The following is a 23701-nucleotide window of genomic DNA, read 5'->3' on the forward strand; positions in this document are numbered from 1 at the left end:
AAGCATTTTGTTCAGTTTCCATGTATTAGTAAACTTTCCAAAGTTCTTCCTCTTGTTGATTCATAGTTTTGTATAATAAAAGACACTATAAATTTTAGTCTTGTTAAATCTGTTAAGACTTGTTATATAGCTTGATGTATGATCTATTCTAGAGAATGTTCCATGTGCAATTGAGAAGCCTGTGTATTCTGCAGCTGTTGTTCTGTAAATGTCTGCTAGGTCTATTTGGCCCAGAGTGCAGTTTACTTCTGGTAGATTGTACATATCTAGGAATTTCTTCATTTCTCCTAGCTTATCCAATTTGTTGGTGTTTTCTTGTTTGTAAGTGTCTCTTATGTCCTCTGTATTTCTGTGGTATCAGTAGTAATGTCTCATTTCTATTTCTATGTCTCATTTTTATTTCTATTTTATTTGAGTCTTCTCTTTCATGAGGCTAAGTTTGTCCATTTATCTTTTACAAATAATAACTCTTAATTTTGTTGCTCTTTTCCATTTTCTTGTCTCTATTTTATTTAAATCTGCTCTGAATCTTATTTTTTCCTCTCTCTCTCTCTTTTTTTTTTTTTGCTAACTCTAGGCCTAATTTGTTATTTTTTCCAGTTCTCTGAAGTGTAATTTTATGTCTTTTTTTATTTGAGATCCTCTTTCTTTTTTGACATAGGCATTTTTTTTTTTGCTATAAACGTTTGTCTTATTACTACATTTTTAATCACATACATTTTGGTATCTTGTATGTTCATTTTGTTTGTCTCAAGATATTTTCAATATCCTTTTTATTTTCTTTTTGAACCACTGCTTGTTTCAAAACTTGTTGAATTTTCATATATTTGTGAATTTTCTGATATTTATTCTCTTCTTGATTTCTAGTTTTACATTATGTACTCATGAAAAATGCTTGATATTATTTCAGTCTTTTAAAATGTTAAGGCTTATGTTGTGGCTAAACATATGATATGTCCTGTAAAGGGTTTCATATGTGCTTGAGAAGAATGTGTATTCTGCTGCTATTGAATACGTAACATACATTCTGTATAAGCGTGTTATGGCCATTCAATCTAAATTGTAGTTCATGTCCAATGTTTTCTTATTGATTTTCTTGGTAGATAATGTGTCCATTGTTAAAAGGGAATAGAGAAGTCCCGTGCTCTTATTATATGGCAGTTTATCTATTCCTTTATATGTACTAATACTTGCAGATCTAATAATATTAATATTTTACCAGAAGGTGGGAAAGGGAGGAGAGGGTGAAGAGAAGTTACTTACTGGGTACAAAAATACAGTTAGATAGAATACCTTCTACTGTTTGTAGCACAGTATGGTGACTATAGTTAGCAAAAATTAATTGTATATTTCAAAATAGCTAGAAGTGAAGATTTAAATGTTTCCAACATAGGGAAATGATCAATGTTTGAGGTGATGGATAGTCTAATTACCCTGATTTGATAATCACACATTGTATGCATGTATCAATGAACCCTATAAATGCATGTATGCATATGAATGCTATAAATATGTACAGTTACAGTTATTATCCTTTGATAAAAATACTGCAAAAATTAGAAATAGAAAGAGCATATTAAAACAATGAGGAAAAATCTCGATGATATTCATTTATAGAGAGCAGATTTGTTGCACTGTGTGACAGTATTAAAATACACTTTAAATGTGCAGTTATAAAAATGTTGTTACTAGTGAGGGAAAACAATAAAATGAAATAAAACAAAAACCTAAGCTCGGAAATAGACTCTAGCATACATGATGTTTTGGTATTTAATAATTTTTGCATTTAAAATCTGTAAAGAAGTAAATTATCTAGAAAGAAATTGTGGAGTAACTAGTCCTTGGGAACACAAAAACTCTAGCTCAAAACCACATTCTCTAAACCAAAATTAATTACAAAACACATATGATTTCAAATAGTAAAATAAATAAAACTACAGAAGCTATCAGAATTTTTAAGAATTATCACTTCGATCTAAGGATTTACATTCTTGTCTGAACACAAAAGCAAATATAATAAAACATGACTAACAAAAAAATTCAAATTTATTATTGACATTATTGTAAAGAAATACAATATAAAAATATAAAAATATTGGAAAAGAATATTTGGGATATATATGACAAACTAAATTCATACTATATTAAGATTACAATTAATTCAGTGGCTTTAAATAACAATGAAACAAATTTATTAACATACATTTGTATAATTTAGAAGTCCAAGATTGGTTTCCATGGGTTAAATTTAAGCCGTCAGCAGAATTATATTTCCTTCTGGAGGCTGTAGGGTAGAATTGATTTTCTTGCCTTTTTTTGTTTCTAGAGGCCATTCATTTTCCTTGACTATTATCAGCTTCCTTCATCTGAGAGCTAGGATCGTTGTACCAACTCCTTCCTACCCTGCCATCTTTCTCTTTCTCTTTCTCTTACATGTGCCTCCCTCCTCTTCTTTTTTTTTTTTTTTTTTTTTTTTTGAGACGGAGTCTCGCTCTGTCTCCCAGGCTGGAGTGCAGTGGCCGGATCTCAGCTCACTGCAAGCTCCGCCTCCCGGGGTTTACGCCATTCTCCTGCCTCAGCCTCCCGAGTAGCTGGGACTACAGGCGCCGCCACCTCGCCTGGCTAGTTTTTTGTATTTTTTTTTAGTAGAGACGGGGTTTCACCGTGTAGGCCAGGATGGTCTCGATCTCCTGACCCTCTTCTACTTTTAAGGAATGTTGTGATTACATCAAACCCACCTGAATCTTCCAGAATAATCTCCCTATTTTTAGATCAGCTGATAAGCAAAGTTAATTCCATCTGAAACCTTAATTTTCTTTCCCCATGTAACCTAATGTGTCTACATGTTCTAGGGATTAGAAAATGGACATCTTTGAGAGCTCATTATTCTGCTTATTATAATTGGGTGTCTCAAACATCATTGATGAGGCAAGTTTTCATTTTAAAACAAAACTTCAAAAAGTCCACTGCTTTTGTTATCACACACAAAAACTTGTTAACTGACTCAACTGAACATCTTTACATGAAAATATTTATTTTTGAAAAGACTGTAGTATCTGAAGTCTGGACAAAGTACAAAATTCACATTCAACTCACATGCCTATGTCTGGGCAAGTACAAAACTGACATTCAACTCACATGCCCATGTCTAGGCAGAATTGCTACAGTGCAACTAAAGCTAATATAAAACATACAAAATAGCAGAATAAACTAAAACCAAAAATAACATAAGCCCTAAAACTGAAGTAGCATATTTCAATAAACCATCAAAAACTGTTAAATACATCTCATGCAGTATAATTTTCTATAAACCTTAAGGATATTTGATGACAATACAGTTTTTTTTAAGTTGAAATGTTGGCGGACTTGTCATTTGGCAAATTAACTTTTCTTGATTTGACCTCATGAAGTTGATTTTCAGTCAACTGTTTCTGTAACTGAAGCTTTTAAAATAAATAAATGAATTAGTAAATTCGCCTTTTGAACAATTAGTTTGCTGTAAATTTGGTCATTCGGTAAATTAATCGTGAATAGATTTTGATGAATTGATTTAAACGAAATTGGCCCAATTTGTAGTAATAACTCCTAAGGTTCTGGGCAAGATTAATTAAGGCTGAAAAACTCTGGGCTAGCTGAATGGTGAGTATTTTTATTTGCCAGGTAGTATCCTCCATCCAATGAGACTCAATCTCAGAGCAGTTTGCTATTATCCTCAACTGCATGGACATGGTATGTTTTTGATCCTCAATCAAGGATCCTGGATTCAGTACAAGGCAGATGAGTAAGAAAGGAGATTTGAGAATGTAGAAATCCCACAATGCCAGGATTTGCTGTTTTGAGGGCTGCTGAAAAGGGAGATCAATGAGAATGTCTTGGTTAGAAGAAGGAGGTACCTCAAAAGAGTCAAGAGAGGAAGTTGGTAACAAGGGCCCCATGTACATCAGGGAACCCAATATGTTCTTTATTCTGATAGGGAAAGACCACCCATCATGAACCTAAAAAGAAGCTGTAAACCACAGCACAGCACCAAATGCAAGGGCTCCTTTTGGCAGTCTGGCTTTACCCATCCTCAGAGCTTCTCTGGAAAACCAAAGAGCTCCTAATTTTTAGTGGAAGATGGGACTGGAGAGAGGAAAGGAGCCTCTCACAGAACCCTGTATCCCATAATTAACCTAAAAGCAGTCTCAGAAGAAAGGACTTCAAAAGAGAGGACAAGGATAAATGAACTTAGACACCCCAACAGTGACAGCAGAACAGGCAGACCGCAGGCCATACATAGGCTTTCCGACCTCCAGAGTTGCTTAACACCTGGTCTTCCTGGCTTCTTTCATACTCTGGGAGAGAAATGGTGTGCTACCAAGCAGGAGACATTCATTCAAAGTCCATTCTGCAGGCTGCAACTCTATCTCCCTTATAACCTGGTTATCAAATCAACCAAGACGTGAGGGAAGGTGGAGGACAAGGGAGATGTGTGGGAGCAGGCCTTGCCTGTTCTTGGATCCTTGATAGACAGCCCTTCTAGCCTTCATTCAAGATTCTTACGAAGAGTCTTCATTCTGGAACTGGGTTTACCTGTGTAGTCAATCAGCTGGGTCACTTCTCATCAGCCCCCTTCCACCCAGTCCCTGGGCGTCCTGCTAGGGCACCTCCTCTCTCCATACAAATGTGGCCTACAGATCAAGAATTCATTGACTATGGTTCTCTCCCATGGGAGGATATACACATAGGAATTGCTCACTCTCTGTTTGAGGGCCGTGAACATGCTGCAAATGACAACTAGAATAAATACAGAGCACAGGAGCCATGAAAAGCCCATGACTCCTTATACCAGGAATTCTTCCTTTTGGGTGGCAGGCTTCCCTGTGTGTACCCTGTTAGAAAAATACATGATATTATACATGAAAAACCATAATCAATGATAAAATGAATATCAACAATAAAAGAATTCAACATGGTAGTGTGTCTGGATTGGTGGGTTCTTGGTCTCGCTGACTTCAAGAATGAAGCCGGGGACCCTCGCCATGAGTGTTACCATTCTTAAAGGTGGTGCATCTGGAGTTGTTCATTCCTTCTGGTGGATTTGCAGTGTCGTTGGCCTCAGGAGTGAAGCTGCAGACCTTCACGGTAAGTGTTACAGCTCATAGAGGTGGCCCGTCTGGAGTTGTTTGTTCCTCCCCTCCAGAGTTTTTCGTCCCACCTGGTGGGTTCTTGGTCTCTCTGGCTTCAGGAGTGAAGCTGCAGACCTTCAGGGTGAGTGTTACAGCTCCGAAAGGCAGCGTGGACCCAAAGAAAAAGAGTGAGTAGCAGCAAGATTTATTGCAAAGAGCGAAAAAACAAAGCTTCCACATAGTGTAAGGGGACCAGAGGGGGTTGCCACTGCTGGCTGGGGCAGTCGCTTTTATTCCGTCATCTGACCCCACCCACATCCTGCTGACTGGTCCATTTTGACAGGGTGCTGATCCCTGTATTTACAAACCTTTAGCTAGACACAGAGTGCTGATTGGTGTCTTTACAATCCTTGAGCTAAACACGGTGCTAGACAGAAAAGTTCTCCAAGTCCCCACTAGATTAACTAGACAAAGAGCACTGATTGGTGCCTTTACAAACCTTGAACTAGACATAAAAGTTCTCCAAGTCCCCACCCCACTCAGGAGCCCAGCTGACTTCGCCTAGTGGATCCCAGACACACGCCCCTACTCCTCAGGCCTTGGGCTGTTGATGGGACAGGGCGCCGCGGAGCAGGGGGCAGCACCCCTAGGGGAGGCTCCCGCTGCGCGGGAGCCCACCGGTGTGGCGGGCTCCGCGTGACAGATTATCAGGCATTAGATTCTCATAGGAGTGCACAATCTAGGTCCCTCGCATGCACAGTTCACAGTAGGGCTCACACTCCTATGAGAATCTCATGCCATCCCTGATCTGATAGGAGGCAAGATCAGGAACCATAGTGGTCTGTGGTCAGGGGATTGGGGACCCCTGCCATAGGAGACCCCAAAGTAGCCAAGGACCACCAGCAAATATGATTATCCCAAAATAGGCACAATTTCTGGAGAAACCTGATACTCCCCTCCCATGCCAATTGGGCATGTCACTTCTGATCCTTCAGCTGTTGAAAAGATGATACAGTCAACTTTATGCTCATAAATTCAACAACTTAGAAAAAAGAATAGACAAATTTCTCAAAAATTGTAAACTACTCAAACTCAACGAAGATGAAAGAGGTAATATGAATATTCCCATAGCCACTAAGGAAATTTAATTTATAAATTAAAGCCTCTGACAGAGACATTTTCAGTCCAAAATGGTTCACTAAAGAATTGACCAAACTTTTAAAGAAAATATTAATGTGGATTTTATACAATATCTTATGAGGTTAATTTTTGTTTTGTTTTGTTTTTTTGGGGGCAGAGTTTTACTCAGTCGCCCAGGCTGGAGGGCAATGGCGCGATCTCGGCTCCACCTCCTGGGTTCAAGCGATTCTCTCATCTCAGCCTCCTGAGTAACTGGGATTACAGGCGCCTGCAATCCTGCCTGGCTAATTTTTGTATTTTTAGTAGATACAGGGTTTCACCATATTGGCCAGGCTGGTGTTGAACTCCTGACCTCAATTAATACAACAAAGAAAATATAAAAACAGTACACACAAAAAAAACTACACTATTTCTTAAGACCAGTGACTCTTATGAGCCTAGATAGAAAATCTTTAACAAAATATCAAAACAAATCTAACAATGTATAAACAGTATCGTATAACACAACGAAGGACATTTACTCCAGGTATGCAAGCTTAGTTCAATATTTGAAGATTAATAGAGTCAACTATGTTAACAGGGAAAAGATGCAGCAAAAGCATTTGTCAAAATTCAGCTCCTATTTATAATCATTTTATTTAAAATTTTCAGCAAGTCGAAGAGACAGAAATTATCTTAACTTGCTGAAGACCATCTACAAAAAAAATCTACAGGTAACATCAGACTTAGTAAAGACTAAATGCTCTTCTGAATAATAGGGAACAAGTTAAGAATGTCCATTTTCATCTTTCTTACTCAATAAAAAGGTACTGGAAGTTCTAGCTTCTATAATAAGAAAAGGAAAAATAATAAAAGGTGTAGAGATTGGAAAGGAAGAAAGAAAACAATCTCTAGTTGCAGACATTTTGTCTATGTAGAAGTTCCCAAAGAATCTACACACAAAAAAAAAGATAAACATCCAGTTATAAAAGGAGCGTAAGACATGGATAGATATTTCACTAGAGAGGATATACACATGGCAAATAAACACATGAAAATATGTTCAAAATGACTAGCCATTAAATAAATGTAAATTTAAACTGTCATGGGCTATCAGAATGACTATTTTTTAAAAATCAAGATACAGAAAAACTGGATTGCTTATGCATTGCTAGTGGGAATGTAAAATGGTACAGGGCCTCTGGGAAACAGTTCATCAGGTTCTTATAAAACTTAACATGCAATTATTATACAATCCAAAAATTCTACTCTTGGGTGTTAATCCCACAGGAATGAAGTTACATATACATATATAGCACATACATGTACATGTATGTTGCATATATGTATATGTCATATGTATATACATGTATGCAACATGTATGTATATACATATATGTCATAAATGTATATACACACATATATATTACAAACGTACATGAAAGCTCATAGATAGAAGCTTTCTTCATAATTTTCAAAAAGTGAAAGCATCCCAGCAGTCCTTCAATAGGTGAGTGGTTAAATGAACTGTGACACATTCATAGCATCGTATGCTACTCTGAAATAAAAAGAAGCAAACTATTGATATACATAACAATTTCAATAATCTCAAAGAAACTATACTGAGTAACAAAAGCTAATACTATAATATTACAAGTTGTATGATCCATTTATAAAACATTGTTGAAATAATAAAATGTTAGGAAAGGAAACAATATGGTGGTTGCCAGCCATAAAGGATAAGCAGTGGAAAGGAAGTGGTTGTTATAAAAGGACAACATAAGAGATCCTGTGGTGATGGAACTGTTTATTATCTTAGCTACAGTGGTGGATAAACCTTCACATGTGATAAAATTATACAGAAATAAATTCACACACACAAATAAGTGAAAGTAAAACTGGGGAAATTGGAATAAGATTGTGGATTTTATCAATGTCAATAGCTGTTTGTGATATTGTACTAAAGTTTTGCAAAATGTTACCATTGTGAGAAACTAGTAAACTGTACCAAGAACCTCTTAGTATTATTTCTTAAAACTACATGTGAAACTACAAAGATCCTAATAACAAATTTTAATGGAAAAGTATACTTGCATAAATTGAAATGTAATCTATGTTCTAAGTTAGAAAGTCTCACGAAATGGTCAGTTCTAAAGTTATTTTTATACCTTTAATACAAAAGCAGTGAAAATTACAAGCTTTTTGGTCAAGCTAGACACATGATCCTAAATCATGAAAAAGTAAATACATAAGATTAACTAGAAAAATACTGAGCAGAAAGAGTTATGAGACAGGACTTGCTGTATTAAATTTTAAAATTACTGCTGAGACTATAATAGAGTAATGAGGCGTTGGAGCCTGTATGAAAGGAGAGAAGAGGGAAAGGGACCAGGAAGTGAGGGGAGGGAGATAGAAGACAAACCTAGAAATAGGTCCTACTACATATAGAAATTTAACATATTATAAAATCACTATTGTAAATTACTGGGGCAAAGATAGTCTTTTAAATATATGGAGTTAGAACAACTGTATAGTTATTTGCCAGAATCAAAATTAAATTCATTCCTTATGTTACCCACAAGGAAAAAAATGGTTCAGAGATCTAAATGTAAAACTGGAAATGTGGCAATTACAAATACTAGGAAAAAATGGATTTTTTTTCTGTAATCTCAGAGTAGGGAATGGCCTCCTAACCAAGACTGAAAATCTGTGTGCAATAGAAATATAGAGTAATCTGTTTGACTACATAAAATTGAAGTAAAATACTGGGGGAAAACACCATGAGCAGTTAAAAGAAAAGTAACAGAGAAAAAATATTTGTGACATACATTGTAGGTGAAAGGCTAACATCCTTAATATATAAAAATATTAAAAATTTACTAAAGATTTTTAAGCTATGGAAAATGGGCAAAGGATGTTAGAGCAATTCATATAGAGATATGAAAATAGTTCTTAGATATATTTTTAATAGTGAACTTCACAGTAATAAGATAAATGCAAATTAAAACAACCTTAAGATACCACTTCTCACGAAACTGGCAAAAATGCAAAACCTTGACAGGGCATTCTGTTGATGGGAATGTGGGGAAACTGGCATTCTCACATATTATTCGTGAGAATACAAATGGTGCAACCCCGTTTGGGAAATTTGGGTTATATCTAACAAAACTAGCTAAGCATCGACCCAATAATTTGCTGATAACTAGAAAATATATCTCTGACAGTACAAAAAAGATGTAGAAAATTATTCATCATATAATTACTAAATATTGTAAAATAACTTCAATATTCAGGCATAGAAAATTGAATAAGCTTTTGTACATCTACACAATGGAAGCATTATGTAAATGTAAGAAAAGAATGAGGTAGATCTGTATATAGCGTTTCCAAGAAATATTAGTAAGTGAAAAAAGCAAACTACTATAAAAATATAGAGTAAATGGCCGGGCGCGGTGGCTCAAGCCTGTAATCCCAGCACTTTGGGAGGCCGAGACGGGCGGATCACGAGGTCAGGAGATCGAGACCATCCCGGCTAACACGGTGAAACCCCGTCTCTACTAAAAAAAAAATACAAAAAACTAGCCGGGCGAGGTGGCGGGCACCTGTAGTCCCAGCTACTCGGGAGGCTGAGGCAGGAGAATGGCGTAAACCCGGGAGGCGGAGCTTGCAGTGAGCCGAGATCGCGCCACTGCACTCCAGCCTGGGTGACAGAGCCAGACTCCGTCTCAAAAAAAAAAAAAAAAAAAAAGAAAGAAAAGGAAATTAGAGAAAGCATATCTGCTTGCCTACAAATGAAAACACAGAAATTAAAGTAAAAAAAAAATTAGTATATTAACTACAACAGGTGAAGAGTGGGAAGAAGTAAAAGGTATAGGGGAGGGAATATCCCTTCTTGGCACGTATCTTCTTGTGCATTTTTGACTTGTGAAGCATGCTAATATTCTTCATATTCAAAACATGAAATAAAATCTCTAACAATGAGAAGCATGGAAGTCCTAAAACTGAAAGAGAATGAAAACAAATGAACTCAAGCATACTTGAAATGAATATCAGATACACACTAAAGGGGGAAAAAGAAGACAGAATAAAATAACAAAACCAAGGACTATTGTTAGTAATAAAATTATTAGTAACTATAGTAAAAATTATTACTAACAATAGTAATAACAATAGTCCTTGATCATATATAATATAATGGGTGGGGTAAAATATGGGATAATTGCTAGCAAATCCTGAACTACTTTTAATAAATGTGTTTGTTTATTTAAGTTTTATTTTAAATTCAGGGGTACATGTTCAGGTTTATTATATAGGTAAACTTGTGTCATGGGAGTTTGTTGCACAGATTATTTCATCACTCAGGTATTAAGCCTAGTAGCCATTAGTTATTTTTCTGGATTCTCTTCCTCCTCCCACCATCCACCCCGATACGCCCCAGTGTGTGTTGTTCCCCTCTATGTGTCCATGTGTTCTCACCATTTAGCTCCCACTTGTAAGTGAGAACATGTGGAATTTGGTTTCTGTTCCTAGGTTAGTTTGCTAAGGATAATGGTCTCCAGCTCCATCCATGTTTCTGCAAAGGACATGATCTCATTCTTTTTTACAGCTGCATAGTATTCCATGGTGCGTATGTACCACATTTTCTTTATCCGGTCTATTTGTGATGGACATTTAGGTTGATTCCTTGTCATTGCTATTGTGAATAGTGTTGCAATGAACTTATGTGTGCATGTGTCTTTATATATTATAATGATTTATTTTCTTTTTGGTAGATAGTAATGGAATTGCTGTTTCAAATATAATGACTAAATATAATTTAATTTTACCCTCACCATTGTACAAAAAATTATGTGTGCATAGATGTAATGTTTAGATTGATTATTATATTCCTTCACTGCTGTATTTGTTGTACAAAGGCAATTTATTATGGTTAAACCTATTTTTTTCAAACTTGTATTTTCCCTGATGGGGCATCTATTGTTTTCCACTGCCAGTAATTTATTACTGGAAGATGATTCTGAATAATAATGTATTTTATCTACAAATGTATCATCGTAAGTTATAGGTTAAAGAAAGAAGAAAGAAAAGTGAATCAGAATTCTAGTAGTCAAGTATATTTGCTTGCAAATTAATTATGCAAATTATTCTTAAGTGGGGTGTGTTTTTCAATCAGTATGGAAAGAAAAGACCTGAGTCAATGAAAGCATTCTGTTCATTTTGATACTCCTTCACTGAACATTAAGTTTTAGATACAATTCCATATCAAACTGATTCATTCACTTTAAAAGCTGAACTCTACATTCTTCTTTTCAGTACTTAGGTAAGTAGCAGAAGTAGAGAGGTGTTGAAGATAACTCTCGCTGAGATAGATAGTAGGCGCTGCTTTTGGGGATTTTGGAAATTGAGGCCTAACTTATGGAAGCTGGAAGGCTATTCATCCTCAGAGGGTAGCAATCTGACTTTTGTTAGAAATTATGACTTTTAGAAATTTCCAAAAATATGCTTAGGAATTCCATGGACATGAAACTTATCCTCAGAATGAATAAATGAAGGGAACCGATCAGGTATGCAGTGTTTTTTATGGGTACTGTATTAGTCAGGGTTTTCTAGAGAGACAGAACTAATAGGATATATATTAACATATATATATGTGTGTGTATATATATATGGAGTTTACTAAGTATTGACTTACACGATCACGAAGTCCCCACAATCGGGTGTCTGCAAGCTGAAGAGCACGGAGAGCCAGTCCGAGTCCCAAAACTGAAGAACTTGGAGTCCTATGTTGGAGGGCAGGAAGCATCCAGCCCAGGAGAAAGATGTAGGCTGGGAGGCTAGATCTTTCCTTTTCATGTTTTTCTGCCTGCTTTATATTCCCTGGCAGCTGATTAGATTGTGCCCACCAGATTAAGGAGGATCTGCTTTTCCCAGCCACTGACTCAAATGTTCATCTCTTTTGGCAGCACCCTCACAGACACACCCAGGAGCAATACCTTGTGTCCTTCAATCCAATCAAATTGTCACTCAGTATTAACCATCACAAGTCCACCCTTTGTCAACTTGAACCCATACACATCTCCTGAAATCATACGTAATCTTCAAATAAAGACAATAATAAGGTCATAATTATCCCTAACATAATACGACTATCCTTCATACAGCTGGAAACACACCGACCCCCAACCCAAATACTATTACACAAAGTTAACAATATTTAAATGCTGATATGAAGTCAATAAATTTTATGTCACATGATAAAGGAAAAAAGAAATGAAATACAGATATTAATACAAGTATATACATGCACAAACATGTTTTTAACAAAAGGAGGAGGAAATACTCATGACAATTATGGTCCCCATTTCTGCAGCTGGTCATGTGGTCACAGTTGGTACTGATGACTACCTTCTTCTACTATCCATTCTGTATTCTGTTTGTCCTCAGCAAGCACCTCAGCACGTCATGGTTATTTTCCCGGTGGAGTGACCCAAACTTTCATTCCTGATGGGTCTGGGCCATTTGTAGTCCTGCCTGGAATGGGCTGTTGTAGTTTTCCATTGACATTAATCACAGGGCATGGTAATACTAAGAGACGCCCTCATGGATCTCCTGTATTTCATGCATACTCTTCTTCACCTCCGTTGTGGAGTAGTAGACTGATTTAATCTTGATAGTCTGGGACAGTCACCCCAGCCAACACAGTAACTTCCTTCTTAGCCTGTTGACTTAAAGATAGGAGGAGCCCAAAGTGTCCCAGTGGCAATCTTAACTTCCAGTTTAATGGGATCATTGTTGTGTCTCCTGGTGGCAGCATTCCTCCCTCTGGAACTAAGACCTCCAGACCAGCAGAATGTAACATTGTGGGAACAGGAAGCAAAAATTTTGCTAGTGGATCACTAGGGGTGATGGTGAGTGGTGCCGTTTCCACTTCCACCGATTGAATCCTGGACCCATGAATCCTGGCTATGGGAGAAACAGTACCGTATATTGGATGCTGATGCAGAGCATACACAGCCTTCTGGAGAACTTTGCCCCGGCCCTGCAAAGTACTGTCACCTAGTTGGCATTGTAATTGTGACTTCAAAAGGCCATTCCACAGTTCTATCAATCCAGCTGCTTCAGGATGATGGGGAACATGGTAAGACAAGTGAATTCCATGAGCATGAGCCACTGCTACACTTCTTCAGCCATAAAGTGAGTGCCTTGGCCAGAGGCAACGCTGTGTGGAATACCATGACAGTGGATAAGACATTCCATGGGTTCATGGATGGTAGTCTTGGCAGAAGCCTTGCACGAAGGAGAGACAAACTCATATCCACAGTAAGTGTCTATTCTAGTGAGCATAAACCTCTGCCCTTTCCAAGATGGAAGAGGTCCATTATAATCAATCTGCCACCAAGTAGCTGGCTGATCACTCTGAGGAATGGTGCCATATTGAGGTCTCAGTGATGGTCTCTGCTGCTGGCAAGTTGGGCACTCTGCAATGGCCGTAATAAGGTCAGCCTTGGTGAGTGGAAGTACATGTTGCTGAGCCCATGTGTAACCTCCATCCCTGCCACCATGGCCACTTTGTTCATGGGCCAATTGGGCGATGACAGAGGTGGCTGGGGAAAGAGGCTGAGTGGCATCCACAGAATGGGTCATCCTGTCCACTTTATTATTAAAATCTTCCTCTGCTGAAGTTAACCATTGCTGAGAACTTACATGGGGTACAAATATCTTCACAGTTTTTGTCCACTCAGAGTGGTCCACCAATATGCCTCCTCCCCAAATTTCTTTGTCACCAATTTTCCAATCATGCTTCTTCCAAGTCCCTGATCATCCAGCCACCATTGGCTACAGCCCATGAATCAGTACATAATCACACATCTGGCCATTTCTCCTTCCATGCAAGGTGCACAACCAAGTACACTGCTCAAATTTCTGCCCACTGGGAAGATTTCCTTTCACCACTGTCCTTCAGGGATGTCCTACAAAGGAGCTGTAGTGCTGCAGCTGTCCCCTTTCTGGTTGTCCCTGCATATTCTGCAGAACCGTCTGTAAACCAGGACCTAGTCTTCTCTTCCTCTGTCAGCTGATCATAGGGAACTCCCCATGAGGCCATCGGTGCAGGCTTGGGGGAGAGAAGGCAGGTGACAGGAGTGGAGACTATGGGCATTTGAGCCATTTCCTCATGTAACTTACTTGTGCCTTCAGGATCTGCTGGAGCCTGATCATGTATATACTACTTCCATTTGATGATGGAATGCTGCTGTGCACAACCCACTTTATGGCTGGATGGATCAGAAAGCACCCAGTTCATGATAGGCAGTTCAGGTCACATGTTGACTTGATGACCCATAGTCAAATCTTCAGTTTCCACCAAAACCCAGTAACAGGCCAAGAGCTGTCTCTCAAAAGGAGAGTAGTTATCTGCAGAAGATGGCAGGATCTTGCCCCAAAATCCTAGAGGCCTCCACTGTGATTCACCTATGGGGGCCTGGCCAAAGGCTCCAAACAGCATCCCTGTCTGCCATGGACACCTCAAGCACCACTGGATCTGCTGGGTCATATGGCCCATGTGGCAGAGCAGCTGGCACAGCAGCCTGGACCTGTTGCAGAGCTTCTCCTGTTCTGGATGCCACTCAAAACTGGCAGCCTTTCAGGACACTTGATAAATGGGCCACACTAACCACCCAAATGAAGAATGTGTTGCCTCCAAAGTCCAAATAGGCTCACTAGGCATTGTGCCCCTTTCTTGGTTGTAGGAAGGGCCAAATGCAGCAACTTATCCTTCACCTTAGAAGGAATGTCTCAGTAGGCCCCACACCACTAGACCCCTAGAAATTTTACTGAGGTAGAAGATCCCTGAATTTTAGTCAGATTTATTTCCATCCCATCCTTTGGCACGCAAATGTCTCACCAATAAGTCCAATGTGTTTGCTACTTCTTGCTCTTTGGATTCAATCAGCATAATGTCATCAATGTAACCGACCAGTGTGATATCTTATGGAAGTGAAAAGCGATCAAGGTCTCTCTGAATAAGATTATGACACAAAGCTAGAGAGTTGATACACCCCTGAGGTAGGACAGTAAAGGTATATTGCTGGCCTTGCCAGCTGAAGGTAAATTTCTTCTGGTGGGCCTTATAGACAGGAAGGGAGAAAAACACGTTTGCCAAGTCAATGGCTGCACACCAGGCACCAGGAGATGTTTTAATTTGCTCAAGCAATAAAATTACATCTGGTACAGCAGCTGCAATTGGAGTCACCACTTGGTTAAACTTACAATAATCCATTGTCATTCTTCAGGGTCCAAATGGGAGGGTTGAATGGGGATGTGGTGGGAATCACCACTCCTGCATCTTTCAGGTTCTTGATAGCGGCACTAATCTCCACAGTCTCTCAAGGGATGCAATACTATTTTTCTAGGTAGAGGCAGCTCTAATTGCTTTCGTTTGGCCTTTTTCACCATAATAGCCCTCACCCTACCAGTCAGGAAGCCAATGTGAGGGTTCTGACAGCTGCTAAGTATGTCTCTGCCAATTATGCATTCTGGCATTAGGGAAATGACCACAGGATGAGTCTGGGGACCCACTGGACCCACTGTAAGTCAGACTGAGCTAAAATTCCATTAATTACTTGACCTCCCTAAGCCCCTACTTTAACTGGAGGACCACAGTGATATTTTGGATCCCCTGGAATCAATGTCAGCTCAGAGCCAGTGTCCAGTAGTCCCCACAATGTGTGATCATTTCCCTTTCCCCAGTGTACAGTTACCCTGCTAAAAGGCCAGAGGTCTCCTTCGGGAAGGATGGGAGAAAGATTCACTGCGTAAATTGTCGGTAATGTAGTGGGGTCCCTCCTCAAGGGGACCCAGCCTCCCCTTCAAGGTAACTACACCCACTTTGCGTTTTACAGTTGAGTGCTGCTGCTTGGCCCCTGGCTCCTTGAGATCCAATTATTTTCATTGTATTTAAATTTTGTAGTTGAGTGACTGCAGTTCCCACAGTTAGATCTGACATAAAGAGAAGAGCAGTTACAGAGTTACTCAAAGATGCAAGTGCTGTCCTCACAAATCTAATTCGCAAGGCATTGGTCAAATGTATATCTTTTGGACCCTCCCAGCTGGGATGAGTAGGTCTAAAGTGACTAATCCACCCTGCCATCCCCATCTCCCTAAGCCTTTGGATCTGTTCCTCTACATTAAACCAAGGGAGGTCAGGCATTTCCAGCTCCCAGTGGTCCATCTTTTGACCCACATTTCAGCTAAACAAACAAACTATTGGAACCTTTTTTAGCTCCCTGATCTGCAACTTTAAAAGCAGAGTCCCTACTTAGTGGGCCCAAATCAATAAATTCGGCCTGATCCAACTTTATGTTCCTTCCACCATTATCCTATACCCTTAATATCCATTCCCATGCCTGTTCTTCAAATTTCTGTTTATATAAATTAGAACTCAAACAGTTCTTTCTGAGTGTGGCACACCTCCTCATGGATCACACTCTCAACCTCACCTCTAGGGGACCACTGCGACTTTAGTGTAGTCACAGGTCTGGAAATAAACAGAAGCATTGGGGGTGGCTCCTGAGGAGAACCAACATTATCTTGCCTGCACCTGCCTCAGGGGAGCCCATCACTGTTGCCTCAGTCTGACGTTCAATGGCAGGAAGCATCCAGCACAGGAGAAAGATGTAGGCTGGGAGTCTAGGCCAATCTCTCCTTTTCATGTTTTTCTGCCTGCTTTATATTCCCTGGCAGGTGATTAGATTGTGCCCACCAGATTAAGGGTGGGTCTGCCTTTCCCAGCCCACTGACTCAAATGTTGATCTCTTTTGGCAGCACCCTCACAGACACACCCAGGATCAATACTTTGTATCCTTCAATCCAATCAAGTTGACGCTCAGTATTAACCATCACAAGTACCTTAAGAGGTAGGCTTTCAACATAGATACAACTTCTGAAGTTAATGTGCATCATTCTCACAATGAGACATCTTTCCCTATTTTATTCAAACATATAGCTTTCTTGTTCTATTTTATACCACTTTACTTTTGAAACCAGAAGGGGTTTCAAATAATACAAGCAAGGTCTGAAGAGTAGCTTCTATTCAGCCCCTTAGACATTTCCTTGGGAAGCAGACTACTTTGTACACATGTAGCCAATATGAATAAGACAAACAGAATATCCCTGCAGCCTATGTTACCCTGCTGGAGCCCCATTTTCCACAGCCATACGATAATGAGGAAAGGGAGGAGAAGGCACCTATCATGTGTTGATGGTTGGAAGGAAAGTATTTTGCTTTCTGTGGAATGCAGTACTTTGGAGGAAAATCAAATAGTTATTATAATTATTGTTTCGTATGGTTATGTTTTCCCTGAAACCACTGGATATTCTATACTTGCTGACTTGCCAATAGAATCTTTAGTATTTTTTCCTTTTCTGTGATCAATATTGTTAATGTAAGAAACTTCTATTGCTTTGTTCAAACCCTCCTGCAATCCCGTTTATCTACTTTTCATTATCCACTTTTCGGATTGCCTTGTTCACTATCCTTCTGAAACAAATGTGGCACCTTGTAATAATCAAGTTCTAATTCCATATCTGTCTATTTTATTATACCTTACTGAAAAATACTATGCTACAATAACTGCACACACTCTAGTTTCAGCTACATATTTTAATTCATTTAACCTTTGCATATTTCTCTTCCCTCATGTTTCATAAATATAGTTCTCAATATTTTATACTAAGACAATTTTGATAATCTTTAAAAAGAAACAAGAATTCAGAGTTGATATACCAAAGCATCATTTTTATTGCAGATGTCTCTAATTTATGAACCAAAGTCAAGAGCAAATCTAATTCAATGTACAATTATTTTTTGCTTAAAAAGTCCACTTTGCTTATGTCAAAAACTCCCATTTTTATCATACATGATAATGTATAGAAAATATAGTATTACTTGCTTTGTTTGTTTTTTCTGTCTGCATACCAAGAAAAATTTGCCCTGTTCCTCCACATTCTTACTTGAAACCTCTGTATTGATGCAGAGACCAGTTACAGGACATCTGTTGTGGAAGAGGAGATTTATTTTCCCTTCCATTTCTTCAGCACAGTTTCTCTTACTTTCTTATTACGAAGTGTATAGATGAAGGGGTTTAAAACTGGAGTCACCACGGTGTTCAGGATGTGGACAGCTTTGGTCAGATCCAAGGCATCTTTGATAGAGGTGCGGACGTGAAGGAAAATCGTGGACCCATACCAAATGAGCACCACAGTGAGATGCGAGGAGCACGTGGAAAAGGCTTTGCTCCGGCCACTGGCAGAGGGGATCCTGAGGATGGTGCTGATGATGTAGATGTAGGAGATAAGAGTGATGAGGAATGAACTCAGGATGACCACAAAAGCAATCACAAAGGCCACAAGCTCTACTGCCTGTGTGCTGGTGCAGGCCAAGGCAATCCAGGGTGCAATGTCACAGAAGAAGTGGTTGATGGCATGGGGGCCACAGAAGGACAGGCCACTGATGAGGGCTGTGGGCACTGCAATGGCCATGAAACCACAGATCCAGGAGCCCAGGGCCAGCTGCGCTGAGAGCAGGCTACTCATGATGGTTCCGTAGTGTAGAGGATAGCAGATGGCGAGATAGCGGTCATAAGCCATGGCTGCCAGGAGGAAGTACTCTGTGCAGCCTAATGAGAAAACAAGGTACATCTGCAAAAGACAGCTTGTAAATGATATGGTCTGACTTCTCCCCAGTAGGATGGCCAGTGCTTTGGGGACTGCAGCTGTGGTATACAAAATCTCCAGGAAGGAGAGGTTGCTCAGAAAGAAGTACATGGGGGTATGCAACTGATGGGAGGTCCTCACCAACATCAAGATAGCCACATTACCACTAACTGTGAGGATGTACATCACCAGAAAAAGCATGAAGAGAGAGATCTGAAGAGTTTGAGAACCAGGAAAGCCCAGTAAGAGAAAATCCTGGGGCAGAGTTTTGTTGCCTGTGTCCATTGTGATACTTAAACCAGAAAACAGAGTCCCCGCATCGAGCCCTTTAACCCAATCACACAGTCCTAGAAAGAGAAAAAGAACTGGATTCATGAAAGAGCTCCAATAATTAAATGCAATTATTGGAGATATGATGTAACTTTCGTTGAACGTCTACTCTGTGTTTGGAGGCATAGTTACTATCAGTTATTTTAATGAAACAGTGAGATACGTATTATTATAACCAATTATCAGTTTAGAAAACAAATGTGCAAAGAATGTCAGCAATTCTGGAAAGACTGCACTAATAGCTACATTTCAGCTCTAAGATTCAACTCCAGTCTTTCTGACTTCATTCCACTCTGAGCCACGTTCCAGCTCAGTCCCAGATTACATCTAAACCCGCAAAGGGCTGACTGAATTTACTACTTTTTAACTAGACTTGGCACGGCCCCTGGATGAAATGTGTAATTTTGTCTTCGTTTAGAAATTGGCCCACTAAACCTAGGTTCTAGTCACATCCATATTTAACAGTTGTGGCTTCTAAATTGATCTAATTCGTAAGATTCATCTTCAAAAATATGTTCAAAAGTTACCAAAGATACTTTAAAATTAGTTTCAAAATGAGTTTTGTCTTCTCTTGATGATTTCATGTTTAAACATTATATGACAGATACTTCTCATCAAAAATGTATATTTGCATATTGAACAATATACTGAAGGTAACAATCTAGGAAATCCTGGTGCCCATTTGGAAGGGAGTACACTGAAAGCAGGTGAAGGGCAAAATATCACTGTGAAACCATTTTTTAAAAAATTCTCATAGTTTACTTCCAAGCACTGGTTTTGAGAATAGAGTCTATAAATTAGAGGGTGAATTGGGAAGCTGTTACTCTCAAACGTGCAGGTGACCAAAACCTATGTTTAGGAGACAGAGTTTTGAAGAAAGGGAAGACTTTGGCAGCTTCATTCTAGGAATTCCCTTATAAATAGGAATGCTCTCTCCATCCTCATGTATCATACCCTTGCATTCACCAATGCCAGATGTTATTTCCTGCATAAACTCAAATTTATTGCATGTATCCAATGTCACTAAGTGCATTTAGACTATAAAATGGGTCTACAAAGTAAATGGGTACATACATTGGGTTTACCTCATTTTTGGCAGAAGGAGCTTCCAAGCAGTGCTTCTCAATCTCTAATGGGCACATGAATCACCTAAGAGTATTGCCAAAATGCAAATTTTGATTAATGCACCCTTGATATAGGGCCTGTGGTTTTTCATTTCACATGTTTCCAAATGTCAATGACCAGGACCATGCACTGAGAAGCAAGGATCTAGCAACTTTCTCATTTTATAAAAAAGTTATAAATCTGAAGATTTGCTTGATTGGGTAATGAAGAAGTTCAGAGTAAGCCACCGTAAAATGTGCTTCTCTGGCATTGGATGATTTTGAGCTGAAGACAATTGTGAAGAACAAAAAATACAGAGACACAAGAAAAACTCTTAGGCTGCCCCCTTTCTACCAGGAAGGATTGGATGATTTTTAATCACCGAAGACAACTCTGGGGTCTTATCGTCCTAGAGAAGGCCACAGAGGAATCTACTCAACAGCCCTTGCTTAAATAGCCCTTATATTCCATTAATCTCCCCATATATCTACCTTCCACAGTTTGTACCCCTGAGAACCCCCTTCTTTTGTCTTGTCACTTCTTTACAAATTTATTGTATTTTTGTTAAAATACTGCATAAGCTCAGGTTCTAACCAATTCTTTGAGTTACTCATCCCTGAGTTCTCCCATGTGTATGTGCAATGCACTTGTCAATAAACTTCTTTTTTGTTGTTGCTTATATGTCTTTGGTCAGTCTAAATTGCAGGATTCCACCCACTGAACCTAAGATGGGAAGAAGGAAAATATTTTTTTCCTCCTCTACTCTAGTAAAGGAGCCTAGATTATGACTTCATTACCCTAATACAGAAAAAAATGCCCTAGATACTGATGGGTGATATAGAACAAGAATCACAAAGAAAAGATGTTCTTTAACAATAAATATTAAATAATAGATTTGCAAATTTCTTAAAGCTAATATATTCCAACATATGTATCATTCATGTTATGTAATAACTATTTTTGAATTCAAGTGCCAATGTCAATTGTTAATGCCTTTTGGTATAATCTGCATTTTTTTCTTTAAAGGTCATCAGGGAGCATTGTTAAAAACAGCAAAAAGTAGTTAACATAGTGAATGGTGAATTGCCAGTCACTAGACTGTTAGCTAACATGATCTTTGTAAATCCTATTAGCTTGCTTTTATCCTACTTGTTTTGCAAATGAGAAAACTGAAACACAAAGAAGCTGAAGAAGTTATTCAAAGTGGAGTCATGACTATCAATTCAAGATGTCTGATTTTGGAGCCAAAGCACTTCGAACTTGAGACTTTCAGATATTTTTTATAGGTTCCCACAGCATCTGATTGGCAGATTTCAAAAATATTTTAATTCATGTTCAAATAGAAATCTCTGGGCAAAGCTATTTTGAAAAGCTAGTATGAAATAATTCTATCAACTCTTAACTTTTATGAGTAATGTGAATAAGGCAATTATAATTATCTATATTCAAAATTCAAAAATCATTTTGATAACTAAAAATTAGAAAACAAATATCCAGAACCATATTATGAAATGACATTTTCATATTTTACTTTTAATTATGCTGCTGAATTTGTCAGATACCATGACCTAATGTTTACTTGAAGCACATGATGATTAATCCCACATTTAAAAACCTGTATATACTACTCTAGACTTGAGTGCTTCTAGTTTTACTTCTAAGAGAGCCTAAATGGAAATCTGTGGATGTGACTTAACAAGAGCTTAAAATAAAAATCAGAGAAAAATGTAGTTTGATTTATTAGGTTCAAGTAAATTACCTTTTAATTTTTCAGATTAACTAACAGATTAATCTTTCTTATATAAGTAGACTGACTTTTTAATAATTTTTTTGTTTGAGTATAAGTAATTTTAATTTCTTGCATCTGAAAAGTAATTTTAAATACATAATATAACAATTATTTTTTCATAGAAATATGCAATATCTTATTAAAAAACACCTACATTAAAATAGTTTCTTAATCTCAGGAGGTTTTCAGTATTGTTTGAATACTATGATGGATCAATCATACACCACAATTTTGTGATTACAAATTTACCCATCTGGCAGATGTGGTGACTGACACCTCTACTCCTACCACTTTGGGAGGGGATCACTTGAGGACAGGAATTTGAGACCAGCCTGGGTGACATGGTGAAACCCCATCTCTACTAAAAATACAAAAATTAGCCAGGTGTGGTGGTGCATGCCTGTAGTCCCAGCTACTTGAAAGCCTGAGGCAGGGCAATTACCTGAACCCAGGAGGCGGAGGTTGCCGTGAGCCAGGATCATGCCACTGCACTCCAGCCTGGGTAACAGAGTGAGACCCTAAAAATACAAAAATTAGCCAGGTGTGGTGGTGCAGGCCTGTGGTTCCAGCTACTCAGGAGCCTGAGGCAGGAGAATCACCTGAACCCAGGAGGCGGAGGTTGCGGTGAGCCAGGATCACGCCACAGCACTCCAGCCTGGGCGACAGAGTGAGACCCTGTATCAAAAAATAAAAATAAAAATAAAAAATTACCAATTGATGAAACACTGGACAGAACATGTCAAATGCATAATCACCCTTTTCACTTACCCAGTTGCAATTCTTTCTGCCATAAACTCCAAAAGCTTTGTCTCTTGACCTTACTTTTACTCATTTTTTTATTCCATGATTTTCTTTATTTAAAAATATTTTGATTGCAATCATTCCCTCTATGTCTCTGTTTTTCTTTGATTATCTTGCTATTTAATAGTGTGCTTCCTTCTGTTGATGTCCATTACTCCTGTATTAACTCAAACTTTCATAATCTTTGAAACTTGAGCTCAGTCTTTTTCTGTTTCCCTTTGTTCTTATACTCTGATCCCATTCTATCCTAGTTTGGTGTTTTATATTTTCTCTACCAACCTAGTTTGGTGTTTTATATTTTCTCTACCTCTCTTCATCATAATTGGCTCGACTCTGGAAATCACCTGTTTTTTTAAGTAATTGCTTATGTACGGATGAATCTTCTGGGAGATGAAGTGTCTCTCAGGTATCTAGGGCTAGTTCAAAAAGACATGATGACCTCGTACTAAATCTTTCCAAATGGATGACTTCAGAACGTTTTCAGTTATTTGATTTAAACAACTAAAATGTAAAGTTACTAGAACAGGAAAAGGTTATCTCTTTGGGCTTTACATACGCTAATCTAAGTATTTTGTCTTGTGGAGAGTTTTTAGCAAATACAGCTGCTTAATAAGTTCAACAAAGTTGTGAAAAACTCTTTAAAACAAATCAAACAGAATAAAATTGGACAAATGACCTTAACTAAAATATAATTAAGTAATATGAAGCATGATATAATTAGAAATTTAAAATTATCTCT

The 23701-nt window shown here is 38.4% G+C and overlaps 1 protein-coding gene across 1 annotated transcript; it reads right to left on the reverse strand.

Annotated features, from left to right (window-relative positions):
• Window positions 1–18280: 18280 nt before the first annotated feature.
• On the reverse strand, window positions 18281–23215 carry LOC126943389 (olfactory receptor 6F1). Its single transcript, XM_050772029.1, has 3 exons — window positions 22930–23215; window positions 20354–20417; window positions 18281–19285 (listed from the first exon to the last, which is right to left on the reverse strand). The coding sequence occupies exon 3, from the start codon at window positions 19221–19223 to the stop codon at window positions 18297–18299; it is 927 nt and encodes a 308-aa protein (XP_050627986.1). The 5' UTR covers window positions 19224–19285; window positions 20354–20417; window positions 22930–23215; the 3' UTR covers window positions 18281–18296.
• Between the last annotated feature and the right edge of the window lie 486 nt (window positions 23216–23701).

Source organism: Macaca thibetana, chromosome 1 (assembly GCF_024542745.1).
Source record: "Macaca thibetana thibetana isolate TM-01 chromosome 1, ASM2454274v1, whole genome shotgun sequence".
Classification (NCBI taxonomy): domain Eukaryota; kingdom Metazoa; phylum Chordata; class Mammalia; order Primates; family Cercopithecidae; genus Macaca; species Macaca thibetana.